The sequence below is a fragment of the Sus scrofa genome, chromosome 13, assembly GCF_000003025.6.
Source record: "Sus scrofa isolate TJ Tabasco breed Duroc chromosome 13, Sscrofa11.1, whole genome shotgun sequence".
In the NCBI taxonomy this organism is placed as follows: Eukaryota; Metazoa; Chordata; class Mammalia; order Artiodactyla; family Suidae; genus Sus; species Sus scrofa.
Window position 1 is genome coordinate 25,595,681 of NC_010455.5, and position 17,340 is coordinate 25,613,020.

At 41.7% G+C, this 17,340-nt stretch overlaps 1 protein-coding gene across 9 annotated transcripts in view; it reads right to left on the reverse strand.

Annotated features, from left to right (window-relative positions):
• ULK4 (unc-51 like kinase 4) overlaps positions 1 to 17,340 on the reverse strand; it is a 543,576-nt gene that overhangs the window by 387,791 nt on the left and 138,445 nt on the right. For all 9 annotated transcript variants that reach the window (XR_002337917.1, XR_002337916.1, XR_002337918.1 and 6 more), the window contains one exon: positions 14,992 to 15,119. Coding sequence is in view for 5 of the 9 variants with exons in the window: in XM_021070410.1 (XP_020926069.1) it covers positions 14,992 to 15,119 (128 nt within the window). In the remaining 4 variants the exon portion in view is untranslated. The remainder of the gene's footprint in view (positions 1 to 14,991; positions 15,120 to 17,340) is intronic.

Below are 17,340 nucleotides of genomic sequence, written 5' to 3' on the forward strand. Positions count from 1 at the left end.
AACCAAGTCAAAGAGGGGACCACCAAACAAAATATGGGGACTAGATGAATTTCTGCACAACAAATTCTGGGACTTCCAGCACCCTTCCCCAGGAGGCTCCCCAGACTCAGGTAGCCAGGTCCCCACCTTCCAAGCTGACAAATGGAATGTTCTTCATGGTCCTTGGTGAAAATAACTAGCCCAAGAGAAACATCCTAGAGATACTGATGCTAAAGTTCATGTCAAAAATGCCCATACAAAAACAAAACAAACAAACAAAACCAAGGAGTTCCCACACAGCTCAGTAGATTAAGGATCTGGCACTGTCACTGCAGGGGATTGGGTCACTGCTATGGTGCAGACCTGGGAACTTCCCCATGCCACGGGCACAGACAAAAAAAGAACAAATAAAAAATGTCCATACAGATGATCTTAGTGTGAAGCTCAAAGTCAACAAACTCTACACATGCACTGGGAACTTCAAGAACAGGCTGCCTTTCCCTTAACTCTTAATTATGACCAGAAAAAAATTAACAGTTATTTGAGTGCATAGCTTCTTTGTTTGACATTACAGTCACAACTATTCCTCCATGTTCTTTTTCACTGCTGCATAGTATTCCAGTGTGTGAACATATCACAATTTATTCATTTTACTATTGATGGACATTGGGGTTGTTTCAATTTATGAATACTGCCAAGCATATCTAATGCCGGATACTTGGAAACATTTCTGCTGGATATATATTTGGAAATGAAATGTTGGATCACGAAGCATGCCTACCTACAGTTTAACTGACACTGCCAATGATCAGTTTTCCAAAGTGATTAAGTTAATTTGCATTGCAACAAGCAGGTATAAGAATTCCAGTTGCTTTGCATCCTTACCACAATTCTGCGTTATCAGGCTTTTTAATTATAGCCATTCTGGTGGGCATCTATTGGTATCTCATTGCAATTAAACTGTATTTTCTTGATGATTAATAATACATATTGTTATGCATTAAATGCCCACCAGAAGATAACCAGTTTTGTAACGCTCCTGTTCAAGTCTGTGCTCATTCTTCTATTGGGTTACCTGCCCTTCAGTTCTTTATATATTTCAGTTAAAAGCCCACGTTGATGATGTGTGTAGCAGATACTTTCCCCTACTCTGGCTTGTCTTGTTACTTTTTTTTTTTTTAGGACTGCACCTGTGGCATATGGACATTCCCAGGCCAGGGGTTGAATCAGAGCTGCAGCTGCCGGCCTATAGCCACAGCCAACACCAGATCTGAGCCACATCTGCAACCTACGCCACAGCTTGTGGTAACACCAGATCCTTAACCTGCTGAGTCGCAACGGAACTCTGTCTTGTTACTTTCTTAGTGATGCCTTTGATAAACAGAACTTCGTAATTTTAAATTAATCCAACTTATCAATACTTTCCTTTGTAACAGTGTTCTTGTGTCCTGCTAAAAAAAAAAATCTTGGTATACTCCAAAATAATCAAGAAATTTTCATATGCTATCTACTAGAAACTTGTTTTGTCTTTTTACAGTTAAATGTGCAATCTACATGAATTAACTTCTTTGTACAGTGAAATTTAGAGAGGAAGGATTGTTTTTTGTTATATTGATACCAAAATGATCCAGCTCCATTTACTGTAAAAACCATCATTTTCCCCTATTTATCTCTGGCTCTTCAACATCTTTTCCATCCTTTTGTCTCTATTGATCCCAGATGACTTCAGTACAGTTTATTAATTTTCTATTCAGCTGTGCCTAACCTGTGGTTAACCCAATCCACCAAGGTCTTCATTTCAGTTACTGAACATCCATTTTCTTCATTTTTATAGTTCTAGTTCTCTACTGAAATGCTCTAAATTCCTAGAATATACTGATTATAGTTATTTCAAGGTCTATATTTTATTAACTCCATTGTCTGCAACCCCTGGAGGTACTGTAGTTCATTTCATTTGCTTTTGTATTATATCATCTAATCTCCTTATAGGCCTGATTACTTTCTGTTGAGTGTTAGACTCTATACATAAAGTTTGTGAAAAGCAGGAAGATATTTTGAGGCTACAGTTAGACTTCTCCACACAGGATTTACATATAACCCTGGATCACCCTAATTCAACCTGAGTCTCAGATGATACAAAAGTGAGATTGTCCCCCTGATCCAGAAAATCCTCCAAATAACAGGGACCCCAGAAACAGAAGGCAGAGAAAATGGAAACATTTATCTTTTGGAAATCAGAGACTCTAAAAGTAATCCCATCAAAATGTAAAGAGTATAAAGAGTAAATTCACACTTGTCTATAAGGAATCAATTTTTTCTTAAATTTAAATTATCAATTACAAAATTTAATAATATGCTGTTTAATTACCATAGTATGAAATACATTCTTTTTCTTTCTTTCATTTTTTTTTTTTTTTGGTGGGGGGGCAGCTCCCGCAGCATGTGGAAGTTCCCAGGCCAGGGGTCAAACCTGTGCCACAGCAGTGACCCGGGCCACTGCAGTGACAACACTGAATCCTTCACCTACTGCACCACAAGGGAACTCCTGAAATACCTTTTCTTGAGGGCAAAAACTACTCAGGTTTTTTTTTGTTTTTGTTTTTGTTTTTTGTTTTTTGGTCTTTTTGCTATTTCTTGGGCTGCTCTCGCGGCATATAGAGGTTCCCAGGCTAGGGGTCGAATTGGAGCTGTAGCCACTGGCCTACGCCACAGCTCATGGCAACACCGGATCGTTAACCCACTGAGCAAGGGCAGGGATCGAACCCGCAACCTCATGGTTCCTAGTCAGATTCGTTAACCACTGCGCCACGACGAGAACTCCAAAACTACTCAGTTTTTAACCACTAGTACAGACTGTTAACACCTAAGGAAATATCTACTACCTCTGCTGGTAGAAATAAAAGACTGATGGGATCCATAACAATACAGCTCACTAGAATGCTGCTCCATTGCTCCCTGCCCTCCCCATGCCTTCCCATTACAGGATGCGTTAACACAGGCTAGAGAGTAAACTGACTCTACTGACAAGCGAACATTAGTTACTGAAAGAATTCACATTCTATGAAGGAAATAAAATGTAGAAACATTTGAGTGTAGTGTCCATAAACACTTTACAATTGTTCTACAAGGAAAGTGCAAATGTTCTTTCTTAATGTTCTACAAGAGTATCAGGTTAAAAAGATCAACAATCTGAATAGTAATCCAAGCATTATTGAGATGGGGGAGTTTGGGGGGGAGATGGATTTAGGGAGATTTGGGTCATTTATGGCAATTTAAAGATTTCTTGGCAGTTCCCGTCGTGGTGCAGTGGTTAACAAATCCGACTAGAAAGCATGAGGTTGCAGGTTGGATCCCTGGCCTCGCTCAGTGCATTAAGGATCCAGCGTTGCCCTGAGATGTGGTGTAGGTCACAGACACAGCTCGGATCTGGCGTTGCCGTGGCTGTGGTGTAGGCCGGCAGCTGTAGCTCCAATTCGACCCCTAGCCTGGGAACCTCCATATGCCATGGGTGTGGCCTTAGAAAAGACAAAAAGACGAAAAAAAAAAAAAGATTTTATCTTGCGCATGCCATTGACTATGTTAAGATAATATAAGCCTAGAGTATGGAGAGGTCATATGACTGCACATCAATAGATAGGTGGTATTTGAAGCCACTGGATTAGATGAAATCACCAGAGGACGGTAATGAAAGAGACACAAAAAAGGGCCCAGGAAGACGCAGAAGAGTGGGAACCAGCTAAGAGACTGAGGTGGGAAGAAAGCAAAGAACCTATGTTAACTTCCTACTATGAGCCCTGTAACTGCAATGGTGACAATGGTGAGTTCTAGTTCAAGTTGGCCAACTGAACCCAAGCATTTTATTTCCCTTTTCTCCCACATTCCCAAAGGAAATCCACACTACCCCTAAAAACAGGAAACTGTACCATTCCCAGTCAGAGCCTTTGAAGCAGTTCCTAAAGTCAAGGGGGCAATTATAAGTAGATTAAGGGAAGGTCCCAGCACACTTGAAGGACAAACCTTCCTGAGAAGCAGGACCCAAGCAGCACCCGAGCTGTACATGGCAGGGGAACAAGACACGCTTAGGCTTCAGAGCGGATAAGAAGAGGTGAGTTTCTCAACCCTATGGACCATTTTGAAAGGAACCAGTATCAGCAAACCTGGCACAAATGCCATGCTAACTAAAAGGAGAGAGACTGCAGGGACATTGTAGTAAGGCAATTTGTCTTAAAGCACAGCAATGACTTGATGAAGGTGGCATCTGAGGGATATGAATCTGGCAGTGGCAGAGATAAATGACAAAAGAGGAAGTAAGCCAGACAGGTAATTAGGAGTCACAAGTGTGCAGGTTAAGAGGAGAAACGGAAAGGAACTCGAGAAAAGAAGAGACTGCCTGGAAATGGTGGGCATCAGAGACAAGACTCCAATAGTCTCTTATTTTTCTTTCTTTCTTTCTTTTTGTCTTTTTAGGACTGCACTTGCAGCATAGGGAGGCTCTCAGGCTGGGGGTCCAATCAGAGCTGTAGCTGCCGGCCTATGCCAGAGCCACAGCAACGCCAGATCCAAGCCGTGTCCACGACCTACACCACAGCTTGCGGCAACGCCAGATCCTTAGCCCACTGAGCAAGGCCAGGGATCGAACCCGAAACCTCATGGGTTCTTAATCGGATTCGTTTCCACTACGCCACAACGGGAGCTCCCAATAGTCTCTTCTTGAGAAAATGGCACAGTCATATCGTGGGAAATAATTACATGTGTTTGAAAAATGGATAAGTCATACTCCTTTTACTTTAACTAAATCCAGGCTCCTCCAGGAGCCCATCACGCCTGCCTCCCTGACATCCCTACCCCCTCAGACACCCTCACCCTCCTACAGGGCCTCCTGAGCTCACTGCACCCATCAATGGACTGCTCCACTGTCTATTTCCACCGCAGCTCTTCCCATGTGCAGTATGACACTCGCCTAAGATGCGAACTGGGGCTAAGCCATCCCATTTGGATTCACCCTGGACCACTTCACAACTGGTTCCCTGCTGAGACTATACACTATTACAGAAAACCAAAACACCACACTTTTCTTTGCTGCACTTCACTCTAAGCCCATTTTTATCTATCTATTGCACATTCTTTAAATTACAACTGTGTTTTCTCCCTTCAGGAAAAATGTGTACTTTAATAGGATCCTCAGCAAGCTCATCATCCAGTTCAATACTTCTGTTTGTAATTAAAGCTACACTCTCCTGGGTTATGATAAGGGAGAGTCAGTTTGGGCTGAAATTCAAATTACATTGGCCCACCATATTACAGACCTAATCTGCGGATATTTCTCCTGTTCCTAAAGGTAACACTGGAATAGACATACTTAGCAACCAGCAGAATCCATACATTAGCTATTTCATTTGTGCAGTGAGGGCTATTATGATAAAAGGGGACAAACAGAAGTCCCTAGCATGTCCTCTCTTTAAAAAGATAGTATGAGTTATCACATCAAGAGAAAATCAGGAGTTCCCGTCGTGGCGCAGTGGTTAACAATCCGACTAGGAACCATGAGGTTGCGGGTTCGATCCCCGGCCTTGCTCAGTGGGTTAATGATCCGGCGTTGCCGTGAGCTGTGGTGTAGGTTGCAGACGCAGCTCGGATCCCGCGTTGCTGTGGCTCTGGCGTAGGCCGGTGGCTACAGCTCCGATTCAACCCCTAGCCTGAGAACCTCCATATGCCGCAGGAGCGGCCCAAAGAAATAGCAACAACAACAACAACAACAAAAGATAAAAGACAAAAAAAAAAAAAAAAAAAAAGAGAAAATCAAATCCAAGAAACAGACACCAACATCAAAAAGTCGAAAGGTACAGGGATGATAAAATCTGTCATATCCCCATTTGTCTATCGGACCTGTTCAGAATCTTAGAAAATGACTGTGATAGGTCTGGAATGACTTTGGCGATGGCTTTTTTCTACATTTGAATGTGGAAGAACCACCAGCACGGGTTTGCTCTCTACTCATCAGGGCAAACAGTAAATGTTCACTGCCTTGTCTCTGAGCTATGCCAACGATCCTGCCCTTGGCTATCAAACAGTCAGCAATGACCTGGATCATCTTGCTGTCCCACCAACATCACACTTGTCCCTGCACACAAGCATTTTGATAACATTAAGCTGATTGGACCTGAGGAACTCTTAGCAGTAAGCACTCTAGTTGGCTTAGTAAGACATAAGAGAGACAGAGAAACCCCATAAAAATCCACGCATCTACTAGTCCTCAATGAAGTTTCTATGGCTCAGTGGTCTAGAGCATGTTGGGCTCTCCCTCCAGGTCACAAGTTGCTCCTCTATCTGTACTTTGGATATAAAATAGTAGTAGTGTTTTTCTCCTTACTTTGACATTATGATGGATAGAAATAGTATTTGGTTATCATTTTAATTTGCATTTCTCTGATTACTCTTAAGCTAAATATCTTTATGAATCTCTTCACAGTACATAAACTAATTCTATGGTATGTACAATGCAAAAATTTACAGACTTTTCTTAGCATAGAAATTTTCTTTATGAATTGCAGGCAACATAAAAGTTTCTAAACTGTATATAGCCAAACTCTCAGTATTTGCTTTTATGGTTTCTTTCATTGCTTTTCTGCTCAGAAAAGCTTTCTTTGCCCATATTTAAACATGTTTTCTTCCAGCTGTTTATAATTTCTTTCTCATAATTCTTTAATCCATCTGGAATTGACTTTTGTATGGTTTAAGCTGAGAAAATAATTTTTCCCACACAGTTAACCAATTACACAAATGTTTCTTTAAATAAAAAACAAAACAAAAAAAAACTTTCTTTCAAGATCAAAGCAGATTTTCTCCTCACTGATTATAATATTAATAGCAATGCTAAGGGGAAGAAAAAAAAATCCTCTAGGAAAACCTGATCCATCAGAAGGCCCTGACATTTCAGGTTCATGGCAAACTTATACAATGAACTTACAAGACTATTCATCCTCTAAAAGGGTTATCATTTCTAGAGACACATAAGACCCTATTTTATTGCCTGTCATTTTCAATATGAGTATGAAGCCATTTGGAGAAATAGGTAGACTTTGGGGGGCTATCATTTCATTTTTATCTAATCCTGACAGCTCAATTTCACTGCCTGTCATGCTAGATAGATGTGAGAGCTGACATCATAGAAAATGCGCTGAAATTTAATCCATAAAAGGCTGCTTTATAAAAATAAGCAGGAAAAAATATCTACATAATGTAGCAAAGGTTATCATGGGCTCCTGATGTGGGGTTTCAGCTTTTGGGCTGGTGGGCAGCATCATGGTTAGCTCAGAAATCCAGCTGCTAATGGAGTTCCAAGTTACAGGTGTGGAAGTGAGAACAGTTTTCTACACAAACTCAACAGAGAATTTTTTTCTTTTATTATTATTATTTTTAAGTGATTTCCCCAATATAATTTTTTTTCTACTGTACAGCATGGTGACCCAGTTACACATTCTATTTTCTCATATTATCATGCTTCATCATAAGTGACTTGACATAGTTCCCAGGGCTACACAACAGGATGTCACTGCAAATCCATTCCAAAGGCAATAGTTTGTATCTATTAACCCCAAGCTCCACAACCATGCCACTCCCTCCCCTTCCCTCTTGGCAACCACAAGTCTATCTCCAAGTCCATGGTTTTCTTTTCTGTGGAAAGGTTCATTTGCGCCTTATATTAGATTCCAGATACAAGTGATATCATATGGTATTTGTCTTTCTCTTTCTGACTTATTTTACTCAGTACTGAGAGTCTCTAGTTCCATCCATGTTCCTGCAAATGGCATTATTTTGTTCTTTTTTATGGCTGAGTAGTATTCCATTGTCAACACAGAGAATTTTAACATTCCTCCAGCATTTAGTCTGCCTCCCTTTTGCACACCTTTACATTCAACATCACGTTTTATATTCACCCTAATGTAACACCCAGGTTGTGACCCATGAAGATACAAATACCAACCATTTTTCCATTGTCTGGACTGGCTACCTATGTGCTTTTGAGAGCAATTTACAACTAATTTGAATCTACAAACCTAAACAAATTGAGTTTACATTAAAGATTCCCCTAATCCTTCAAAATCAGGTGGTGTCGACTGATAACATTGATTTTAGTTTTGGGGGGTTTTTTGGCTTCATTAGATTTTCTTTTCTTAATTACAGGTGAAACATGTAATTTCAACAGGTGAATCATGCTTATTATAACAAGACTGAATAAAGATAATCTCCCAATGCCATTTTGCTCAAATAAATTTGGTATTATCCTTCCACACGTTTTCCTTCTAATACATTTTTGTACAAATAGGAGAGTTTTTTCATTTTTACATGTTCTTTTATAAAAATAACTGCATAATTAATATGTAATTCTGCACTTTCAATTTTTAAAGATATTAACATACTTCCAATTTCATCAAATGAGTCATTTTATATATGCACATTATATATATCATATTATACCCTTACCATCATTCACTGAAGCATTTCAAAACCAATGGATATTAACAATATTTCCAAGTACTGACCACTAGCGACAATACTACACTGGACACCCACATGCATATATCCTGAATAATTCATATTTCTATTTCTATTCCTAACAACTAAACACCAAATGAAGGTCTATTAGAACCAAAGCTATATTATTAATAAGCATAACTATATTCAATATCCTATGAGAATCCATAATGGAAAAGAATATGAAAAATATATATGTATAACTGAGTCACTTTGCTATACAGCAGAAATACAACACTGTAAATCAACTCTACTTCAATACAATTTTTTTAAATAATAATTTTTATTTTTTCCATTACAGCTGGTTTACAGTGTCTGTCAATTTTCTACAGTACAGTCACACATTAACGTATACATTCTTTTTTCTCACATTATCATGCTCCATCATAAGTAACTGGAAATAGCTCCCAGTGCTGTACAGCAGGATCTCATTGCTTATCCATTCCAAAGACAATAGTTTGCATCTATTTAAAAATATAACAATCATAGATGTTTCTGAATTACTCTCCAAAGAGCTGCAACAACAGCTATTTCCATAAGCAATCTGTAAAAGTGACTTTGGATTTCCAGTTATGCCAAGATGGAGGAGAGCCATTCCCCCTAGGTCCTCTCTCTTATAACTAGAAGTCGCTGGCAGAATACAAAAACAAGCATAGGAAGACGTGGCAAGGTGGAAAGAAGATGGACTACCCAGAGAACAGAGGACTTGAGGAATAGGGCAGGAAGTCTCCTCGGTTTCCTTACGGCCTTTCCTCTGTGAGAAAGGATGCTACAGAAGCCTCCAAACCAGAACTGCCCCCCAAAGAGAAAGCCTGTTGCCCACTAGCTGCAGAAGCAGTGAAAAGATGGCCTAACTGAAAACTAGCAAAACACTAGAAAACTGCATAAACCCTCTCCCTCCTCCATAGTTTTAACAGAATCAAAGGGTGAGTTTATTCTCCACCTCGACCCCAAGTTCAAGCGGGCAGCCTACACCCCAGTCCAAGTAAGAGAAATGTGCAAGGCCAAACAAGGAGCTAATGCCTGGTGGGAGGGGGCAACGCAACCTGATTCCCCTGGAGGCATAGTATCTGTAAGACAGCAGCAGCTGATCCTCCAATTCCCACCCAGCCAAAGCAACCACTTTTCTGATGTCCCTACAGAGATGGTGACAGCGTGTCTGAGCAGGAAGCTGATCTTCCATTTCCCAACCAGAACAAGCCAACAGCAATCCGATTCCCCACCAGGTAAGTATTAATGAGTCTAATGATGAGCTGGACCTCCACAGTTCAGCTAGCAGCAACCCAAGACACAGAGTGAGGTAAAGACATGGTCTAAGATAAAATACAAAATGTCCAGAATAAAATTTTTATAATGATGGTTCATAGCAAGAATCAGGAAAATCACATGAATCAAAAAAAAAAAAAAAAATCAACAGATGCTAACACCAATATGAACCACATGCTAGAAGAATCTAATAAGAATTTTTAAGCAGCCATCATAAAAATATTTTTTTATTTTTTTTGCTTTATAGGGCCACACCCTCGGCATATGGACGTTCCCAGGCTAGGGGCTGAATTGGAGCTACAGCTGCTGGCCTACGCCACAGCCACAGCAACGTGGGATCCGAGCCTCGTCTGTGACCTACACCATAGCTCTGGAAAACACCAAATCCTTAACCCACTGAGTGAGGCCAGGGATCAAACCACATCCTCATGGATCCTAGTCAGGTTCATTACCCCTGAGCCATGACTGGAACTCCATAAAAATGTTTTAATCTGTCTGAAAACCAATGAAAGAACTGAAAATTTGGGGGGGGGGTTAAATAACCAGTGTAAACTATACAAGTTTTGAAAACTACAATAACCAAAAGTGAAAAGTCAATGGGTAGGCTCAGTAACAGAGTACAGTTGACAGAGAACCTAATCAGTGAGCTTAAGCACAAATTAATTGAATTTATAGTAGCTGATAATTCAGTTTAAAAAAAAGCAAAAAATAAAGAGAAATAAAGAAAGAGCTTTAGTCTCTGTTTCTGTCAGTTCCTTTTATCTGTTGGTGAGTTTTGGCTTCTGAGCTCCATGTTAGAGTTCCACATTTCCTTAAACGTCTGGTGATTCTCAGCTGTCCATGCATATTTTAAGAAGACACACTAAGTGTTTTTGCAAGTTTGCATTCAGGAGTGGGGCTCATGACTGATGGGCTCTACTACAGGAATATCAGGCAGACATTCCCTAGTCACAGCAGGGGACACACAAATGTCAGCCCCTAGGAACCTTTACTGGGGATGGATCAGCTTCCCTGAGATCAATGTCCAATCTCTGGTCAAAAGGATGCCAGCCAGGCTGCCAAGAGTCTTCAGGTCAAGGAGGGGTACGGGGTGGAAGTCCTCACCCTGGAGAGTAAGCAGGCTTTCCTAGCATCCTCCAGTTTCTCACAAAGCACCTCATCTCCTGCTGATCTGTCTGGAACCCCTCATCTGCAGCCTTTCTGGTTCCCTCCTCCCAGAACACATCTCAAGTATCCTGCAACAGGGGGGTAGAGGGGTCCCCCGTTTGCTCAGGGTTATAGAGGAAGGCTCAGAATCAAATCTCCATGCCAATTTCCATCAGTTCTCCTATCCTGAGTCACTTGCCTCTTACCACTGCCTTCAAAGGTACCTTTACATCCACTTTCCCAACCTTTCCAGGGTTCTGTCACCTCTCCAGAGTCACGTCTGCAGTGGTCAGGTCTCCTCACAGCCTTTCCCTTTGCAGACAGTAACGGCCTCCGTAATCTTCACTCTGCTAAATCAGTCAGTGTTCATCTGCCAGCTTTCCAGTGTCCAAAATGCAAAGACAGGGGATGAGGCTCATCTGCTTTGGCCTTTTTTCCCTTTCCCTTTGTGGTTCTGTGACTTTTTAATTCCTTTACTCACAGTGCAGGACAGCATAAGAGGAGAGCATGTTCAAGCAGAAGATGACAACCAAGATTTCTTCAATTAGAAACCCTCCTCCATCCATTCCTCCTCCTGGAGCGCCTGGCTCCCTGCATGTGAGGTCTCAGACCCACGCTCCATCTTTCCTACTGTTGCCACATGAATTTACTGTGTCTTTGTACTTGGCTCTGGGTGAGTTGATGCATACCCTCCAAAGCACTAATGCTGTTCCGAGCTGAGGTCATTTCTTTTTTTTCTTTTCTTTTTTTTGGTCTTTTTAGGGCCACGCTCGTGGCATATGGAGGTTCTCAAGCTAGAGGCTGAATAAAAGCTGTAGCTGCCGGCCATAGCCACAGCCACAACCATGCCAGAACTCAGGCGAGTCTGTGACCTACACCACAGCTCATGGCAACACCAGAGCCTTAACCCACTGAGTGAGGCCAGGGATTGAACCTGTGTCCTCATAGTTACTAGTTGGGTCCGTTAACCACTGAGCCACGATGGGAACTCCCCAAGAGGTCACTGCTTTCAGTTCTGCTGAATCTCAAAAAACGCCTCTCCATAGTTTTCATTCCTCATTTGTGAAAATCCTGCCTGTTCCATTGGTTCTGCTCCAGCAGGAGCTGCCTGTTCTTGTCCTTCCCTCTTCGAGTATGCTCAGTGTCTCCCTCAGTGTGACAAATCTCTGCTTGCTCAAGACTTCTTCCCCCACTCAGCACCTGTTCAGGCCGGTTGTGGCAAAGAAGCAGGTGAGAGGGACCTGTTCTCTCAGGTGCTGGCAAGTGAGGTCATCTCCCTGCCATCTCAAATTCAGTCCCACCTTTGGTCCTGGGGACAGGAGTGCCGGCCCCAACAACTGCACACAGAAAGCACCTGCATTTTGGACCCAACACAAGCACTAGGCCTGCTATTTACCCAGGCTCAGAGGACAGGCTGTCATCTCTGCCCCAGAGCACAGGAAGAATAGGGCTCCCCTTTACCTCTCCCTTGGCGCCAAGACTCACCTTCCAGGCGCCCCACCCCTACCCTCTCCGGAGACAGAGCAGAGTGGAAGTCAGGGTCAGGGCATGCATTCAGGCCAGCATCTCCCCACCAAGGCTAAAGTTTCTAAATATTCACTCAGAGACACAGAAATCACACCAATTTCCTGGGAGCACCAAGCGTGTCACACTCAGGTTCTTCCGGTCTGAGTGATTTACTTCTTTCCAGTTAGAGAGTTTCCGAGTTGGGGTTATGAGGGAGGATGCGATATCGCAAGATCAGAACAAGTAACCCTTAAATTGAACAGAAACCTGAACAGGCTGAGGAAGCCAGACACGTGCACATGGGGGGGGGGGACAGTGGTAAGTGTGCACTGTGGGCACAGGGAACTGAACAGCAACTGGGAAACCCCTGAGGGGAGTGTCATAGGTTAGCATGTTCAGAAAGCAATAAGAACTGTGAGGCTGGAATGGAGTGGGAGCAAAGAGGAGCTGTAGGAGAGGAGGGCTGAGAGGTGGGAAGGGAAGAGACCAAGTGTGGCAGAGATGCCCACAGTCAGAGCATATGGGGTATTATTTCAGCAGAACAGGATGTTACTAGGAATGTCTGAGCAGGGAAGAAACAAAAGCTGATTCACACTGTGTGTGAGACACTTTAGCTGCTACATGGAGACCGGACTGTGAGTCTAAGAAATGAGGTAAGAACATCTGCTGAAAAACTGTGTTATTTTCCCCAGATAAAAAAATGATTATAGACACAAGGAGAGGTCAGAGGCAGCAAAGCCAGTGATGAGGTCTTAGGAGATAGACTAGAGCCACTTTTGTTCCCAGCCCTGATCAACTTATAGGAGCAGGGCACACCCTCCCATCTCAAACAATTACAAGAGAGGCAAAACTTAGGACACATGAGTATCAAGACACTGGACATAAGACAATGAAGGACGGTGATCCCTGAGAGATGGGGGCCAGAGGAGGCTTGTGAGAGTTTCCACATGACCTTCACCTAGAAGGGACTCATCTGTCAGGCAAGGACATGCTAAAGGCAGATATCAAGGAAGAGTCTAATGGGAAACTACAAATGTCTTCCACGTGATGAATATGCTCCACTAAAATCATGTGCCCAGGTATGGATATTGATATGCAGGGGTCCTGATTCCTATGAAAAAACATTTCCAAAGATAAGATACAAAAAACTGCATTAGGGAGCAGCAGCCACAGGTACATTTGCAATCAGATTTGATGAGGGCTCTCAATTTGACCCCTAATTAACTAAAATATTATCTTTTCCTCCAAAAAAGAATTCTATTCTTCTCATTGTTAGATCTATGCTACAAAAAATTATACTCAATTATTAGTAGTATATATTTTTCTTTCTTGATTTATTGAAGTATAGTTGATTTATGATGTTTTGCTAATTTCTGCTGTACAGCAAAGTGAGTCAGTTATACATATATATATACTTTTTCATATTCTCTTCCATTACAGTTTATCGCAGGATGTTGAATATAGTTCCCTGGACTATACAGTAGGACCTAATTGTTTATCCATTCTATATGTAATCGTTTGCATCTACTAACCCCAAATCCCTGGATGGATTAGGAGTAGTATGTTTTTTTATTATGTCAACAAAGATTTGAGGAAATTTGTTTTCTCTCTTGTAATAGAAGTACATACATATCCACAATTTTGTCTCTTGACCTGTAAATGTTCAAACATTTACTCCCTGTTTGCAGAAGAAAGTTTTACAGTCCTTAATCTAGCTCCATTTCAGCAACTCTAGGATCTCCCCAGTAACCTACAGTAAGTAAAAAGCCATACTGAGAAAGAGACAGTAAAACACATGTTCAAGTTTCCTCTAAGTTTTAACGGAGCATACACGGACCAGACGTTCAGATGTTTATGGGGAAGCATCAGAGGGTGAAGGGAACCTGAGGTGTCCCAGGACAGCTTTTCCTCTTAGGGGAAGGAGTTGAGACCCAGAGACAGTGAGAGACCCGCCCAGTTAAGGACCAGTCCATACAGTCCTGATCCCCCCTCTGCCTCTTCCTCGGCTTCACAGGGCTGATCCTCTGGGCTTTCAGCTACTCTTTCCAAAATTTTTTACAAACAAGAACTATGACCAAATCACCAGTCAAGAATGGCTCAAAAGCAGACAAACCAGAACCAGACTGTACTCAGATCTAAGAAATTCCAGGTACTGGAGTTCCCGTCATGGCTCAGCAGAAACAAATCTGACTAGCATCCATGAGGATGCAGATTCGATCCCTGGCCTTACTCAGTGCGTTAAGGATCCAGGGTTGCTGTGGCTGTGGTGTAAGCTGGCATCTACAGCTCTGATTGGACCCCTAGCCTGGGAACCTCCATATGCCATGGGTACAGCCCTAAAAAGACCGGAAAAAAAAAGGAAAAAAAATTTCAGGTACTTCCCAGCACCCTGATTTAGTGTTTCCAAGTTGAGGTACTAAGTGAAACATTAAACCCTTGGAAAAATCTAGGAAAAAGAAAATTCAATGCCAGGTACACAGGAGTCAAAAAATACTACTAGTAAAACTAATGGGGGGGGGCACACTGAAGTCACTGGTAACTACCAGAGAAAAATCTTACCTTGCTTGGCAGCTGAGCAGCAGCATCTCATGGTTATGAATCAAAATATATAAAAGAACCAGGAAGGCTTTGGCTCTAATGGTAGTTGAGGGGCTATCAAGTAAACGGATAATTGTGGAGACAAAATCCTGTGGAAGACATCAAAATATTTTTTGAGAAAACATGAAGCAAATTAAAAAAGCAGTCAACTCCAAGGGCCAATAGATAATAATAAGCAAAGAGATGGCAGAAAATAAAATATCAAGCTACTTCTTTGCATTTTTAATTTGTCCTGCACTCTATACTGAGTAGTTAACATATATGATCTCATTTAAACCCAAAAATCACCTGTAAAGAATTGATAATAGTATCCCTATTTTAAAAAGGAAAACGAGTCTTCAGAAATTAAGCACTTTTCCCAAATTTGCAAAATTGGATTCAATTCCAGGCCAGATGGACAACAAAACCTGCTTCTAACGCACTCCATCACACAACTACAAGTGTGGCAATAAATAACTAGAACTGAAAGTCACAACTGCATGTAGGCATGACATCTGATGAAACCTGCATATACAGAGATCACACTGCTAGTCTACACAGCTGAGGTCCTACAGACATAAAATAAAAACAATACTCGATATGGGACACAAAAGAAAAACCTCTATTACTATAACATTCTGTAATTAAAGGCTTACTACAATACAGAGGAAGAAGTGTTGACAAGCATTAGTGTCATTTTCTCTTCCTTCAGGTGCCTACTGATATGCAAGAAGGGAATACACAAGCGTGTGAGCGTGCACACACACACACACACACACACACACACACACACACGGTTAATGAATGTAAGCAGGCAGAAATACAGAATTGTATTGTTAGCAAGATGGCTACAGAAAGCAGTTTCCAAGAGTCCCTGACAAAGAGGCAAGCACTTAGCAGTGAACTTGTGTGTTCGAGGTAGATGTAATTAGCAGGGTTTTCTTTTTCTTTTTGCCACACCACAGTCCTTTTACCTTGGATGCCATCATGTCAGGCAGGAAGAGTTAACACAGTCAGGTATTTGCTTCCGTTTAAGGATCGAGACGTATCTATATATCTACATGTTTTTCTATGCATTGGTCTCATCAGTTCCTGAACCAAATACACTAATTCATCAACTAGGGTGAAAAAAAGAATCAATACCAACACACCCTTGAGTAATAGCTCTCTTTCCACCTTTCCAGCATGTAGACCTTAGAAAGCCCATTCCCCACAGTCAGCTCCCAGTTCTAATGTATACAGTGATCCAAGGACCACAATCACAAATCTGTTTCCCACACTAACACCACTTCCCACACACAAACATGCAACAATTCCAAAACCATTCAAATATCCACTACCATAACTAAAACAGTGTTCTAGACTACAGAAGAATAAATAGGATAAATAACTGCAATTCAAGATATAGAAGTTTTGGAGTTCCTGTCATGGCTCAGCAGAAATGAATCTGACAAGCATCCATGAGAATGCAGGTTCAATCCCTGGCCTTGCTCAGTGGGTTAAGGATCAGGCATTGCCATGAACTGTGGTATAGGTCGCATATATGGCTTGGATCCTACATTGCTGTGGTTGTGGTGTAGGCCAGCAGCTACAGCTCCAATTCGACCCTTAGCCTGGGAACCTCCGTATGCCATGGGTATGGTGCTAAAAAGCAAAAAATAAATAAATAAACAAACTCATGAAAGGATGTTCAATACCATAATTATTACAGTAACAGAAATTAAGACCACAAGACACCACTATGCATTTATTAGAAGGACTAAAATGAAAAATGACAAGTATATGTAGCAAATAGAATTCTACATACATTTCTGGTGGGAACATAAAATGGCACAATTATCCTGGAAAACAGTATGGTAGTTTTATAAAAATGTTAAACACACTCCTATCATATATGCCCCAGCCACTATACCTCTGAGTATTTAATGAAATGAAAACTGATATTCACAGAAAAAAGTACATATAAAAGTTGATGGCAACATTACTCATAATAGTCAAAAACTGGCAGCAACCCATCAGTCCTTGAATGGGCACACGGATAAAGAAACTGTGTTGTGGAGTTCCCGTCGTGGCGCAGTGGTTAACAAATCCGACTAGGAACCATGAGGTTGCGGGTTCGGTCCCTGCCCTTGCTCAGTGGGTTAACGATCTGGCGTTGCCGTGAGCTGTGGTGTAGGTTGCAGACGCGGCTCGGATCCTGCGTTGCTGTGGCTCTGGCGTAGGCCGGTGGCTACAGCTCCGATTCGACCCCTAGCCTGGGGACCTCCATATGCCGCGGGAGCGGCCCAAGAAATAGCTAAAAAGACAAAAAAAAAAAAAAGAAAGAAAAAA